The 13,790-nt window shown below is 41.2% G+C and overlaps 1 protein-coding gene across 1 annotated transcript in view; it reads right to left on the bottom strand.

Moving 5' to 3' along the window:
* Positions 1–12,287, bottom strand: part of LOC108412975 — a 58,836-nt gene extending 46,549 nt beyond the window's left edge. The window contains exons 1-18 of the mRNA XM_037532524.1: positions 12,187–12,287; positions 10,555–10,718; positions 10,169–10,273; positions 9,900–10,080; positions 9,697–9,804; positions 8,315–8,446; positions 7,981–8,097; positions 7,655–7,823; positions 7,075–7,185; positions 6,389–6,570; positions 5,291–5,467; positions 3,510–3,628; positions 3,252–3,418; positions 1,609–1,674; positions 1,394–1,432; positions 1,208–1,303; positions 915–1,083; positions 675–820 (exon numbers count right to left, since the gene is read on the bottom strand). Of these exons, the coding sequence (XP_037388421.1) occupies positions 675–820; positions 915–1,083; positions 1,208–1,303; positions 1,394–1,432; positions 1,609–1,674; positions 3,252–3,418; positions 3,510–3,628; positions 5,291–5,467; positions 6,389–6,570; positions 7,075–7,185; positions 7,655–7,823; positions 7,981–8,097; positions 8,315–8,446; positions 9,697–9,804; positions 9,900–10,080; positions 10,169–10,273; positions 10,555–10,718; positions 12,187–12,261 (2,323 nt within the window). The 5' untranslated portion in view covers positions 12,262–12,287. The remainder of the gene's footprint in view (positions 1–674; positions 821–914; positions 1,084–1,207; positions 1,304–1,393; positions 1,433–1,608; positions 1,675–3,251; positions 3,419–3,509; positions 3,629–5,290; positions 5,468–6,388; positions 6,571–7,074; positions 7,186–7,654; positions 7,824–7,980; positions 8,098–8,314; positions 8,447–9,696; positions 9,805–9,899; positions 10,081–10,168; positions 10,274–10,554; positions 10,719–12,186) is intronic.
* Between the last annotated feature and the right edge of the window lie 1,503 nt (positions 12,288–13,790).

The following is a 13,790-nucleotide window of genomic DNA, read 5'->3' as shown; positions in this document are numbered from 1 at the left end:
CCACCACCAAGCAGCGATTGTGTTCACCAGTTTAGTAAGGTCATCATTTATTAAGGTCTTTCTCAAATCTGCTGATACACCAACATTATTTTTGTTTAAAAATTTGAAAGAAAATATATGAATATAGACTACATGCCATGGAAGGATCACCAAATGCCACAGACCAAAAAAATAACCCTAAGATGGTCGTAAACTGAGAAATGAAAGAAAGGAGGATGCTAATTTCCAGACTGTGATCTGTATTAGGCTAAATTTCTGTATCCCAGCCTTACCTCCAAATTGCCAAATAGAAATGATTTTATACAAGTTAATCTTATGGGTAGACACCTGGGTATTTACAGAAGATACGAGTGATGCAGCCTTCATTACGTCAAATTACTGGAAATGTGATTTTCCCCCAAACCATTCCTTTATCACTTTACAGAGTCATGGCTGTTTTTGGTATTGTCTTGTCATCATTTGACATCAACAGCACTTCATATGACTTTCATATGAGACTTTCCTTCATTAAGAATCTACATTTTTTTTCTTATAATTTCATTCACGTGAAGCTCAACAATACTGGCGTCATTCGTTGTAACTCCCAGAATTTCGCAATATAATTTTCTCTCGAGTCCCTGGCAGAGTTTTTCTACATCAATAGAAACGTGCAGTTTTTTGCTCTTTCCTCTTACCAAAAATGCCTTTTATGTCGGCGTTTGGTGGCAGCTTAACATCTGGCCAAAGAAAGAATTCCCCATTTTCCTTATGAAGGAGGAAAACAACACGAATGGTTCCCATGGTGACATCCATTTCATTGTCTTTTAGAATCATAGACACACTGTGAATGGGAATAAATGGTTAACATGACCTGTTCCACCATGTGTGATGTACAGCGCAAAGCATGTTCCTCTTTCCAATTCAACAGTTTGTACCTGTCTATCTGAAACTCGGGGGGTTCCTGCTCCCACAAAAACGTCAAGTCATTCAGACCGTCATAGTAACGGATGTTGTGGGTGCTGAGCTTAAGGTAATACTTATCTTTGAATTGAATAAGAATTCTTCGAAATCCATTACTGACGAGCTCACCATTCATAAAGAAGCCTGTGAAGAGGAACCAAACAGAGCCGTAACGATATTACAGGCATTATTAAACCTGAAGTCTAATCAACAAAAACTCAAGAAGCAGTCAGAAGAGTGGAGGAATGTGTGTTACAAACTGTAGCACCTGAGGACGGATCTATCAGCATGCGGTACTTAAAGGGAGCGGGTTGGTCATAACAGAGTGGCTTAAGCTGACCAGTGGAAGAGATCAAGAATCTCACTGAGAAGAGACAAGAAGAGGATAAGAATCTTTGCATTTTGTTAGGCAAGTAAAATCATATGACCAACTTTGGTAAGAACTGAAATGTACCATATATTTGAATATAATATGGATCCGCTAAACGTGAAGCTGACGGTAACAAAAAGACAAGAAAGAAGTTGGTTAATTCAGCATTTGTGGACATAAGGAATAAAAAAACACGTATTCACATTCTCATGATAATACCAGGATAGGGACATTTTTCATTCAGTTGTTGTCATAAATATTGAAGTAGATTATAGTAAAAAAAAGAAAAAGTAACCAACCTGGCCGCGGAGGAGGAGGAGGGGGGACGAACAGAGTAGGTGCCCTTGATGAATCATGGTTTTCAGCTGTTACACAGGAGAACACACATACTGAGTTTCAAAGCCCTGCTACCCACAGCTGATTTAAAGAGTTAGCTGTATGTTTTTGTGAAACTGAAAAATAAGTATTTATAAAAGAAAGAAACAGAACCCTGTCTTCATTTGGGCTAATGCGAACAGTGGATAATAACAGGGTAACACATTGTAGTAAGGCTGAACAAAGAGTTTCTATAATTAACATTTGTAGTACAATTAAATGTTTTATGGGTAAAATATTCAGTTCCTACATCATAATATCTGAACAAAAAAAATCACAGTAATTTATTCATATTCTCAGATGGTAATACATGTACTACGTAGTACCTTTCTCACACCAAAGTTCAGCACCAGAAGAGTCTAGTGCGAGGAGAGAGTGAGGGAGGTGAAAGGTGGCTTTCTAGGCCTATTTTGGTTTTGTTGATGTTCATTGGATTCCGTTGGACTGTGCCAGGGTTGTGCCCTGTCTCCACTCCTGTTCGTGATATTCACTGACAGGGTGTGGAGGCCGGAGGGTGGCGTCTCTGCTGTTTGCAGACAATGTTGTTCTTTTGGCTGGATCACATGGTTGCCTCCAACGTTCATTGGAGCGGTTTGCAGCTGAGTGTGAAGCGGTTGGTACGAGAATCAGCACCTCCAAATCCTGACCCTCACCTGTGGTCATGAGCTGTGGGTAATGATCGAAAGAACGAGATCGCGATTACAATCGCGGGCTACACTCTATTTGATAGGGTGAGGAGCTCGGTCATCCGCGAGGAGCTTGGATTAGAGCTGCTACTCCTCCGCATTGAGAGGAGCCAGTTGAGGTGGTTCGGCATCTGATCCAGGTGTACCAGACACGGCCTACTGGGAAAACCCCGGGGTTGTCCTAAGACCCACTGGAGGAATTGTATCTCCAAGGTCCCTGGGATTAAGCTGGAGGACATTGCAGGGGATCAGGGTCATCTGGGATTCTCTGCTCTCCCAACTGCTACTGTGACCCTGATCTGGATTAAGCGGTTAGTGATGAAGATATTCAATAATAACTTAGCTTCCGGTTACGTCAGACAGAGGCATCGCACTTGGCTGGTCTCGACAATAATTTTCAAGTACAAGTTATAATTTTCAAGTTACCCCAAAGCAGAGACAAGACTGAGTTCAAATGAAGTTGAGACAAGACTGCTAGTTTAGGCGAGACCGAGACCAGACTTAAGTGCTACAACACTAAAAGAGAATATGACAAATGATTAACAGTCTGTCCACTCTAGGAGGAGAGGCATCACCTGGTGAGTGGTTCCCACCTCACCCTGGATATCACTGACATCAACTGCAGCAATTGTTGCTGCTGTGTGTTCCCCCGAGCTCAAGGACTCAGAGGACAAGTGGCCAGAGCTGACTTGTTAAAAAAGATCATTCGTTTCTTACCTGGTTACATAAAATAAAACGTGAGACTTGCCACCTGAAGACACAGCCAAGAAACAGGCCACAAGAATCACCTTGATAAACAGATTAAATGCAGCAGACTTGCTCTTGTTCACCATTTAACCACCTGTCTGTCTCCAGCATATATTATCAGAAAGGCTTCTAACCTCCATTTACATAATCCTTCTCTTTAGGCTTTTGGGCAACCTGCACGTCCTGGTCCTGGGGCTTCATAACCACCATAGAGGTCAGTGGGGTCACAAATGTGTATTTCAGAGAGAGATCTAGGGCTTCTTTCCTGGCTGCCTCCTTCTCCTGCCCGTGAAGTATCTTCCTGAAAGGCAAAATTCAAGGTACATTTTACATCTCACACACATGCACAGAGTCCAGAACAGTGCAGGTCACTTCACTCAACTCTCACTTACTCCTTAATGAGAAGCTGTTTCACTGTAAGAAAACCCCACAGCCGTCTGATGTATGTATCTTGTAGCAAAAAACCAGTGCTTATGTTAGTTGAGTGCTTGTAGGTCACTGCACTATTTTTCTGCAAAGAAGCAATAACAATAAATACAAGGTGAGGTACAGCTAGCACAGCCTTGGACTGACTCAAAGAAACAAATACCCACAATATCCCACGTCCCACACACCGATGTGAATGTGTGAGTCAATAGCTGCGTTCCAAAGTCTAGGCTGCAAGCGGGGAAGTGCGGGTCCTCGGTTGGACTGTCCTTTGAAAACTCCTTAGTAGCCTATTGGTCAGTTAAATGGAGCAGTCCTAACAGGACTGTGTGGTGACGTCACCAGACCAGCATGAAACTCATGAGGGAACCGGTGAGAGAAAATGGAGTTCCTTGTATTGTTTGAGCTTTTTCTTTTCTTCACGGAAATGAAGATATATACAAAATACATTTATACAAATACTACTGAATAAAATATGACACATGGACAAATGTTTTAATTAATCAGTCATTTTACACTTTATAAGGTAATGCAGACGAATTCAAATACTTCAAAAGCTTTTCTTGATGCCCCTGCAGAGAACTGTGGGTAACCGAAGGCCTGATGTGTCCTTCAAATCATTTCGATTACATTTACAAAACGTTCATCTACAGTAAGTAAATGTGTCTGCATAACTTTATCTTTTCTCTCTGAGCACAAACAACAGCAGCCGCATTAACGTCAAAAACAAGACAAGCTTTTCACAGATATTAAACAGCATCTATCTGGGCATTTTATAATAATCTCCCCATATTTTGCAGTTTGAGAAACTTTTATAAATGCCTGTCCTCGCTGTCAGACGATCTCCACAACAGTAACTTTACAGGAGGAGAAATCTTGTCGGATCTTGTAATGAAACCTATGTGATAAGATATTTTTTGTGATTTTTTTTTTTTTTTTGTGAGCGATTCTGGACCATTTCTATTTATCCGAGCAGCTTAAACATGCATTACAATACAAAGAATAACTTCTGCTTTTAAACTATGCATAAAAATAAAATAAAAAAAAGTTTGTTGCATAACTTCTTAATAATAAAACCTTTGCGACTGCCCAAAACATCAGTACATCTGCCCCTCGTGGTTAAGTAAAATTGTGTGATGTGCTTAAATGTCATTTTGAAAGCAAACCAAGACAAATTTAACACTCTGGTCACAAGCTAATAGACTGGAGTGTTTTGTTTTTCTCCTCCATTTGATTTTGAGTTAAAGAGAATGCAGCTTTTTCAGAGGACGGATGGTCTGCCCTCATTGTGGGCTTGTTTACATTTTTAATAAAGCTTACGCATTATATGCAGCATAAATGTAGTCTTTTGAATGTATTGCTTAATGCCTGTTGATATTGAACCAAGAGCTTGTGTATTGGTGTAGTGTAGTGGGTAACACCTCTGGGTTCAAGCCCCCTACACTGTACCAATAAGAGTCCTTGGGCAAGACTCCTAACACCACCTTGGCCTTCCTGTGTTAATTGATCACGTTATAAGTCGCTCTGAATAAGAGGGTCAGCCAAATGCCGTACATGTAAGCTTCATCTCAAACTACTGTATATGCAATGAACTTTATTGTTACACCCCTACACAGAGGGTGGATAAACTGTCTCTCTATCTGATTTTCTCTAAGACAGCAATTTGAATTAGTCAACTGCAGTTGGAGCGTCAGCTCAGTCTTAATATTTAATATACAACACAGTTCAGAAATGGAGAAGGTCTTACTGAGGTTCCAGTGATCTCTGTTTCTAATGTGTCCAGGCTGTCTGTGAGCTGTCCAGCTACCACGATCTCTGAGCCTTGGTAGTATTGGCTGAACCTGGTCTGGGTGAGATTCGCTGCTCCAGTGTACTTCAGCTGGACATTAGTTAACAGAGGATTGGCCACTTCCTCATAGAAACCCTACAAAATGTGACAACAGTGCTGAAACAATGACAGTATTAGAATAAATGTAGCTACAACCTCCAATTCCAAAAGTGGGAACAATGTGTGAAATGCCAATGAAAACAGAAAGCTGTGATTAGTAGATTCTGTTTGACCCGTATTAAATTCAAAGAAGTGCCTGTTGAACTAAATTGTTTTTTGTTAATATACGCTTGTTCTAAATTTTATGCCTGCAACACATTCCCAAAAAGTTGGGACAGGAGCATGATTACCACTGTGTTACATCACCTTTTCACTTAACAGCACTTAATAGTTGTTTGGAGACTGAAGACACTGAAAACTGACCCAGAGTTTTTTGGGCATTATTCTGTTATACAAGTCTTCAGCTGTGCCAACGTACAGGGACAGCTTTATGGACAGCAGTTTGTCAAAGTATTCCCGAACTCCTGAGGTAGTATCGATCATAGAATGGTTATCATGCTAGATCATGCTAGTTTTTAATGCAGTGCCATCTAGGGGATCAAAAGTCACAGACATTAATTTGTGGTTTTGGCCTTTTCCTTTATGGATCGTAAAGGGCGAAATAACCAAATGCCTTGCAACCCCTTTCTGAAGAACATTTTTAAAATGCTGGATTTTTAAAATGCTGGATTTTTCCTGATAAATTTTTGGCAAAGTGTTGAGCTTCGACCCATCCTGACTCATAAAGGACTCAGCCTTTCCTGGATGCTCCTTTCATACGCAAGCATGACTGCATCACCTGTTTAGGATGTTTTCTGAACATTTCACAATGTTTCCAATCTTAAATGACTACCGTCCCAACTTTTTTGGAACGTGTTGCCAGCATCAATTCCAGAATGAGTGTAAATTTGCAATATATTTTTTTCATTATGTGTTTTTTTGGAATTGGGTACAAATAAGTGGCACAATCTGTCTCACCTTTAGCTGTAAGTAAGGATCTGAATTCTCATAGATCCTGCGAGCGAGTCCATTATTTTCCTCAGCCAATTTCTCCAGGAAATCCAACTTGACATCCAATCCAAAGCCAAGACAATAGAAAGGAAACTTTCCCCCAATGGCCTCTTTCACATTGGCCTGAATTTTTGTTGTGTCAGTCTCACCTGATAGGGAAGAAGATTGCTTTCCTGAGTAAAGGCATCAGAGTGAGAGAGCTGGACTTGGAGAGCTTGACTTGACTTGGAGAACCAAATTACTCAAAATAAATTCATCAAATAATTGAATAGTAAAAAACTTCAATTATAAGCATATTTTAGAACAGCAATAAGCGAACTCCACCACTGGCTCAACATTGAATAATGCTCAAAAACGGGAAGGGCACGCTGGGAGGGGCACTGCAGTGATCTATGGGTTTGGACATGGGGCTGCGAGGGAAACCAGGTGGGCTGAGCTGCTGTGTTTTTAGCGCTAGCATATGTTAGCTACCAAAAAATATGGGGAGTGACGGAATCAATCAGCACTTTTGCAACTTAGTTTTACAAGACTAAAGATTTTTCATGTCATCCACGCCTGTAGCAGGGGGGCACTGCAGAGGTGGAATTGACTGGGTGGGTGTGGATGTGTGTGGGTGGGTGGGTTGGTGGGTGTGGGTGGGTGTGGGGATTTGCCTGTATTGGGCATTCCATCAGTCAGCAGGATGAGGATGGAGGCAGACTGATCTTGTGAGTGTTTGTTGAGCATCTCCGCTCCCCTCAGCACTGCAGCGTTGATGTCCGTGTCTGATGAGAAGAGGACAGTGAATAAAATTTCAAATAACCAAAAAAACCCTCCATTGCCCTTTAACCATATTTCTGCTTTCTTCTGAACAGAGGTTTATGTAGATTGACAGGCCTGTCATGTATTGCTAAGACCTAACACTTTCAAAAAGCTGAAGTATGAGCATGTGAAAATGCTAATAATAATAATAATAATAATAATAAATAATAGGGATTCCAAATGCATGAACCATGTTCACAAGACAGGGACCACAGTTCTTAATAAAACAAAACTGATTCCAGTGCAGGACAATGTATAAAATGATTCTTGGTACTGATCTGTGACACCAGGACAATGTAAAGCGACTCTACATTTTCCAAGCATTTTTATTCACCGTTTTATCTTGCACAGGAATCACATCATCACTGCGATCTCCACAATTAGAATGAGTCCTTTCTGATGGCTCAAGTTCAAACATGTGAACCGTCTCACCTCCTTGATTTAGAATCTGTGTCACGAAGCTCCTTGCTGACTCCAGATTCGTCTCTGTGGCTTGAACAAGTTCAGGTTTCCAGACCTTTACTTCATTGTTAAAAGTGATCAGCCCAAAGTGGTCGTCCTTAGCAAGATCATCTAAAATCTTCAGCAGCGCCCATCGGGTCTGGAATAAAAAGCTTCATCAGCATATCTGGGTGCTATTCATGTATTCATGTATTCATGTATTCACATAACGTCAGTGCAAATTATTGTACAACTGGATCTATCAGTGTCACGTCTGTGGTTGCTATAGTAATGGGAGCTAATGCAAAAAGAATTACCTGTATAATCTTTCTCCCACTCATGGAGCCACTTTGGTCAATTACAAACACCACATTTTTTGGAATGCGCTCAATATCTGTGGGTGCAAAGAAGTGGACGAAAAAGCTGTCCGATGTCTGATGGGAAAGAAGGAGAGGAAAAAAAACCTCCTGTTAGCTGCAGCTTTTCAGCGAGAATGAAGTTCATGCTTAAGTAAAAACTACTTTTAAAATTTCGAATAATTCATTTTTAAGTAAGTTTCCTCGTGTGAAAAACGAATCTGTAGATTATATATAAAAGCTGTAAGCTTCCACTTCAGTTATGCCCGTCTGCCTGTGTCGTTACTTGCAGTACCTTGATTTCTCCAATGGATTTTGTTCTCTCGACATCGTAAGTTATGATCAGGTCCATATCCAGTCCATTTTCTCCACAAACGTTCCTACAGCGTGTCTGCTGCTGATGGGCGAGGTAGATCTCCACCCATGTCTGCAATTACAAATGAGTAGAGCTCCTCATAGGCCCAATCCCATTACACCCCTCGCCCCCACCACTTAGCACTTAGTTCTTCATTTTGCATGTTTACCTGTAGGTGTGGGGTGTCCCAGTTTTTTTTTAGATAGAGGGTAGGGCAACATGGCCAAACAGTGCTTTAAAACTCCAACAGAGTGTTAAATTAAAACCAGCAAGCGACCAAAGAAACCCACAAATGTGAGCATTTTCTCAGTTAAAAATCACAGTAAAAACTGTTTTATCTTAGTTTAATGTTGTTTCGGTGTATTTTGGTCGTTTTCCTCATAACAAGCAGATAAAACGCTAACAGCATGCTAATGTCTCGCTAGCTAACTGTCCCATTCCACCTTAAATAGTCCAGCAGTTCAGACGCCTGAAGCGGCAGGATGTAACTGCTGCTCCGTTTAAGGTGGAATAGGAAAATTTGACAGGGAATCTGGTAAATATCTACTTTCAGCTTCATATCACTGAAGAATGATTGCCCCCCTCTTTGAAGGCGTATGATCCCTAAATGTAACTAAAGCCCAGCAGTGAGGAGCTGAACTTTCCCCTCCTCTGCTGTCCCTGCAGACGGGCAGGGTCGCCTACAGAGCGGCGCTAGTAGCTGTTAATGAAGTGATGCTCTTTTATTAGAGGGGCTCATTTCAGAGGGAAGATCTCAACCACTGCCCCTAGTAACGCTGTTCCAAGGGGCAAAGAGACACTCGAAAACAAGCGGTAGGGGTAAAAATAGTAAATGGGATTTGGCCTAAGAGCGTTGTGATCTCACCCTGAACTCTGCCCACTTTGTCTACCAGTCGTCCTTTGTTGTCCTTAGTCGTCATATATTTGTGTACTAGTAATACTTAAAGGAAAAACAGATCATTTAGCCTCAGTTCCTTTGAACTGTGTGATCAGTTACAGTAGACTAAACTGTCCTTTACTAAATATTTAAAAGCATTTCTGCACTATTCATCTTAACAGGTGAACAGAGATCACTGAGGTTTTTGGCATGTTTTGAGGCCTCATTTTATTAAGGAGTCATTTCTGTAATCTTGCCATTAAGAAAAGTAAAAGAATCTGAATAGCCTAACTGACCTGTAAGTGATTTACCGACAGAAACGTCTGTGCCTACAAAAACGATGCTGTCTTTGATGACTCTTACTGTCCACACACTGCTGAATGTGAACATCAGACTGATTTCGGAGGACAATGCAGCCAAACAAAAAGGATAATAAAGTTCTCACCACTTTGTCAGACTTTGTAACGGTTAAACCGTGGCGAATCTCCTCGTTCGCAGGATCTGTTACCTCCAGGAAGGAAACTCTTGAACTCTCATAAATGGTCACATCAATCTAACGGAGAAACAGAAACAGAAGACAAGCATCCAAGAATGATGTGGTAATGCAGCTCAGGAGAATTGTCTATTCAGTCTATCTTCTGCCTTTACCTTGAAATCTGCTACAGGCTGCATCGGTCGGGCGTTGATGAGTAGCTGATATTTGCCATGCTGTCGCTGCAGCAGCTCCTCATAGACGAGCTCAAAGGTCACTTTACTGAAAGCAGCCACCGTCACTGTGGTCTTAAACTCCTCCAGAGTCCTTCCTACTGAGCTGTGGATAATAATGGGACTGCACACAAATAGTTAGTAACTAAAATTTAGTCTGAAAATCGAGTTGAGCCACTAATTTATCCGGTTTGTGTGTTTGAAGACGGTACCTGACCATCCCAGCACTTTCTCCCCGAGACACTGCCTGACTGTACTGCTGCTGAGCCTCTTCTTTCTCCTTCACAACTCCATCATACGTCTTCCCATCTATGGTGCTGACAAAGAGACGCCGTTTCAGACACCAAAATTTGACAACTTCCTTTAGTGGGTCTTTAAAAAGACCATACATATGAAGGTGTTTCTATGTCAAGGATATAGATTTCCTATTCAGCCAGGTCTTCTAAAAAAGCGGTCCACCTTCAGTTACGGTCAATCAGGGTCTGAATTCTCCGAGATTTTGGAAGTGCAGCACTAACCCAGGAAGATGTTCAGAATCTCTTTGTGGGAACAGACCCTGCAAACCGTTTATGTGAGGTGGTTTTGCTTTCATACTCACATGCTGAACTTGCTGATGAAAGCATTGTTGGGTATCTTGACCTGGAAATGGACTTCTTTGGACTCACTGAGCCGGTTTATCACACGACTTGTAATGACGGTGATGGCGTAGCGGCTGTTTATTGTGGAGTTAATGTGGTAGCTGTAGATGTCAACACCTCGTGCCTGTGGTGGACAAAATAGCATTATTGATTAATTGTTACATCATGATGATATATATCAATTACCCTCACACTTCACATACGGAATATTCAATAAATATATAGTTATCTTCAGAAATCATGTGCATCTCCTTGATCTCAAAACTTGACCTTCAGCTCTTCTGGGAAGGCTTTCCACAAGGGTTAGGAGTGTGTTTATGGGAATTTTTGACCGTTCTTCCAGAAGCACATTTATGAGGTCAGACACTGATGTTGGACGAGAAGGCCTGGCTCACAGTCTCCACTCTAATTCATCCCAAAGGTGTTCTATGGGGTTGAGGTCAGGACTCTGTGCAGGCCAGTCAAGTTCTTCCACACCAAACTGGCTCATCCGTGTCTTTATGGACCTGCTTTGTGCACTGGTGCGCAGTCATGTTGGAACAGGAAGGGGCCGTCCCCAAACTGTTCCCACCAAGTTGGGAGCGTGAAATTGTCCAAAATCTCTTGATGCTGAAGCTTTAAGACCTCCTTTCACTGGAACTAAGGGGCCGAGCCCAACTCCTGAAAAACACCCCCACACCATGATCCCCCCTCCACCAAACCTTACACTCGGCACAATGCAGTCAGACAAGTACCGTCTCCTGGCAACCACCAAACCCAGACTCATCCATCGGATTTCCAGATGGAGAAGCGTGATTGGTCACTACAGAGAACACGTCTCCACTGCTCTAGAGTCCAGTGGCGGCGCTTTACACCACTGCATTCCATGCATTGCATTGGGCTTGGTGATGTAAGGCTTGGATGCAGCTAGTAAAGTGCCATTGGATTTGCTCAATTTATTTCATGCAGTTACTGAAATAATTTACCTCACAATTTGGTCACGGAAATTCAGATGCAAAACAAAAATATACCCTGGAGAATAAGAGGTTAGACTACATAACGCCCTTGATGTGGTCTAAAATGCATTTTTAATAAGCTACAAGCAATTGGCTCCAACAAGTGTTATCATTACCTGCTCTATGGTTGATCCTCTGTTTCATGTGTATAGACATCTAACGTTTGTATGTCTGTGCTGTGAAATTCTTGAGCATGTGACTACATATCACTGCAAAATGTCTCTCTCAATGAAAAAATCCTTTACTTTCAATGTAAGTAAATGGAACCAGGATTTTTTCCAAGTCATTTTGGGCAGTTTTAGTCCATTCATCATGAAATTTACACACATTTTTAGGCATTTTGAAATTATGAAAAAAACTGAGATACGAGGTTTTCTGATATGCTGCTCTGTAATGGGAACAGTTACCTCACAGCCTGACTTCAAAGAAACCGAAAGTGGTCAAAGGAAAGATGCTAGGGCATTGTGGGACAGGTGATGTCTGTAGTGATTTCATCTAGACATGTTTCTTTCATATATAACAGTAGCAGACGGCAAGTGGTGAAACACTTTAGAGCCACATCATACAGAACTGGTCAAACACGGCCTCTGAACTCACCCTCTCAGCTGGGGCAGCAGTAGCCCAGATGAATAAGAGCCCAAATAGAGTCACTGCGGCTGTAGTTCGATCCATGTTGACCCATGCAGGACGGAAAGCTGCACAAGCGCATGCAGGCTTTTAAGCAAACCCTCCAGACTCTGTTATTGGTCACTGCAGATAAACAGAAGACAAGATCAATAACCTTTTACGGTAACAATTGTGCAAACAAGACCCTGAGTAAAGTTCCTGATTACATTAGATTAGGTTCCTTGGTCTTTCCTCATTTTCTGTGAAGAACATATAAAATAACCCATTTTCAGAGCTTCACTCTGTTCACCCCCCACACACTTATATTAGTGTGGAGGTGCTGTGTCCTTCACTCTGTGAAATAGTGTCATGAACTATAAGCATTAATAACATTTTTTATTCATTGTTTTAGTGGAATTGCTGTTCATATGTAAACAACACTTATAAATGAACCTGTTGTGTCATGTAAATCTGATATTCCAGGTTCTCAGGGCTCTTCAAAGTCTTCATTTTTCCTTTACCAGTTTCCATCACCCAATCCTGATTGGCTGATCTTAAATGTGAACTGTCTCGTATCGCTGATCACCAAAAAGAACATGTTCTGCCCTCAGATGGAGACGCCAGAACACAGTTCCCAATAAAAATGACTACTCAAGCTGTGCTTAATTAAAACAGTGAACGGTTCTGATTCAGCTGTTAAACATTTCATCAGAATTAAGAACATTGAAAAGAAGACATGTGGAGATTCTGTATGAAACCCTCCAGACTCTGTTATTGGTCACTGCAGATAAACAGAGGACAAGATCAATAACCTTTTACGGTAACAGTCGTACAAACAAGACCCTGAGTAAAGTTGCTGATTAGACAGAACATCAGCAGGTCGCAGCAACCCCTGCAGTCTCTGCTGTTCTTCAGAGATAAGATACAGCAAAGTCAGGAATCTCATCCACTAACTGATGTTCACAAGAAGTGAAATAAAGACAGACAAAATGCTGTTAAAGAGATTATTCATAAATGAGTTCGGCATTTAATTACGGCTCAAAGGATTCAGGTGGCATTTTTATTGTGTGCTGCGACTGATTTTTGGTTGTTACATTTGGCCGAAAATATTTTTAAAAGGATAATCTTTTAAACAACTACGGTTTCAGTCAACATGTATAGCTGTGCGTATGCAAAATGGGCACCAATGGCCAAATCACGCATTTGAAAAGAAAGAAAAACGTCTACAACAAAATTATAAACTTTTTCTGCAACTATTAGTACAGCTACTTACTAGTTAATTAACCTGTAATTATTATTATCATCTTCTTAGGACTGGTTGGGAAGGTCAAGAATCGTCATCAGGAATTGTCAGCTGATGAATTCCAGACTGTACCAAATTCTTTGACTCTCCAAACCTTGTGCTAGTACTCAGTTACCATGTGCTTGCAAAACAAACAGAAAAAGACGTGATTTCTTTTTATTTCAGCCTCAGATTCTTGGCCTTTCCTCATTTTCTGGGAAGAACATATACAACCCCAATTCCAATGAAGTTGGGACGTTGTGTAAAACATAAATAAAAACAGAATACGATGATTTGCAAATCCTTTTCAACC

Source organism: Pygocentrus nattereri, chromosome 21 (genome assembly GCF_015220715.1).
Source record: "Pygocentrus nattereri isolate fPygNat1 chromosome 21, fPygNat1.pri, whole genome shotgun sequence".
Taxonomy (NCBI): Eukaryota; Metazoa; Chordata; class Actinopteri; order Characiformes; family Serrasalmidae; genus Pygocentrus; species Pygocentrus nattereri.
This window is presented reverse-complemented; position numbering and strand designations above follow the sequence as displayed.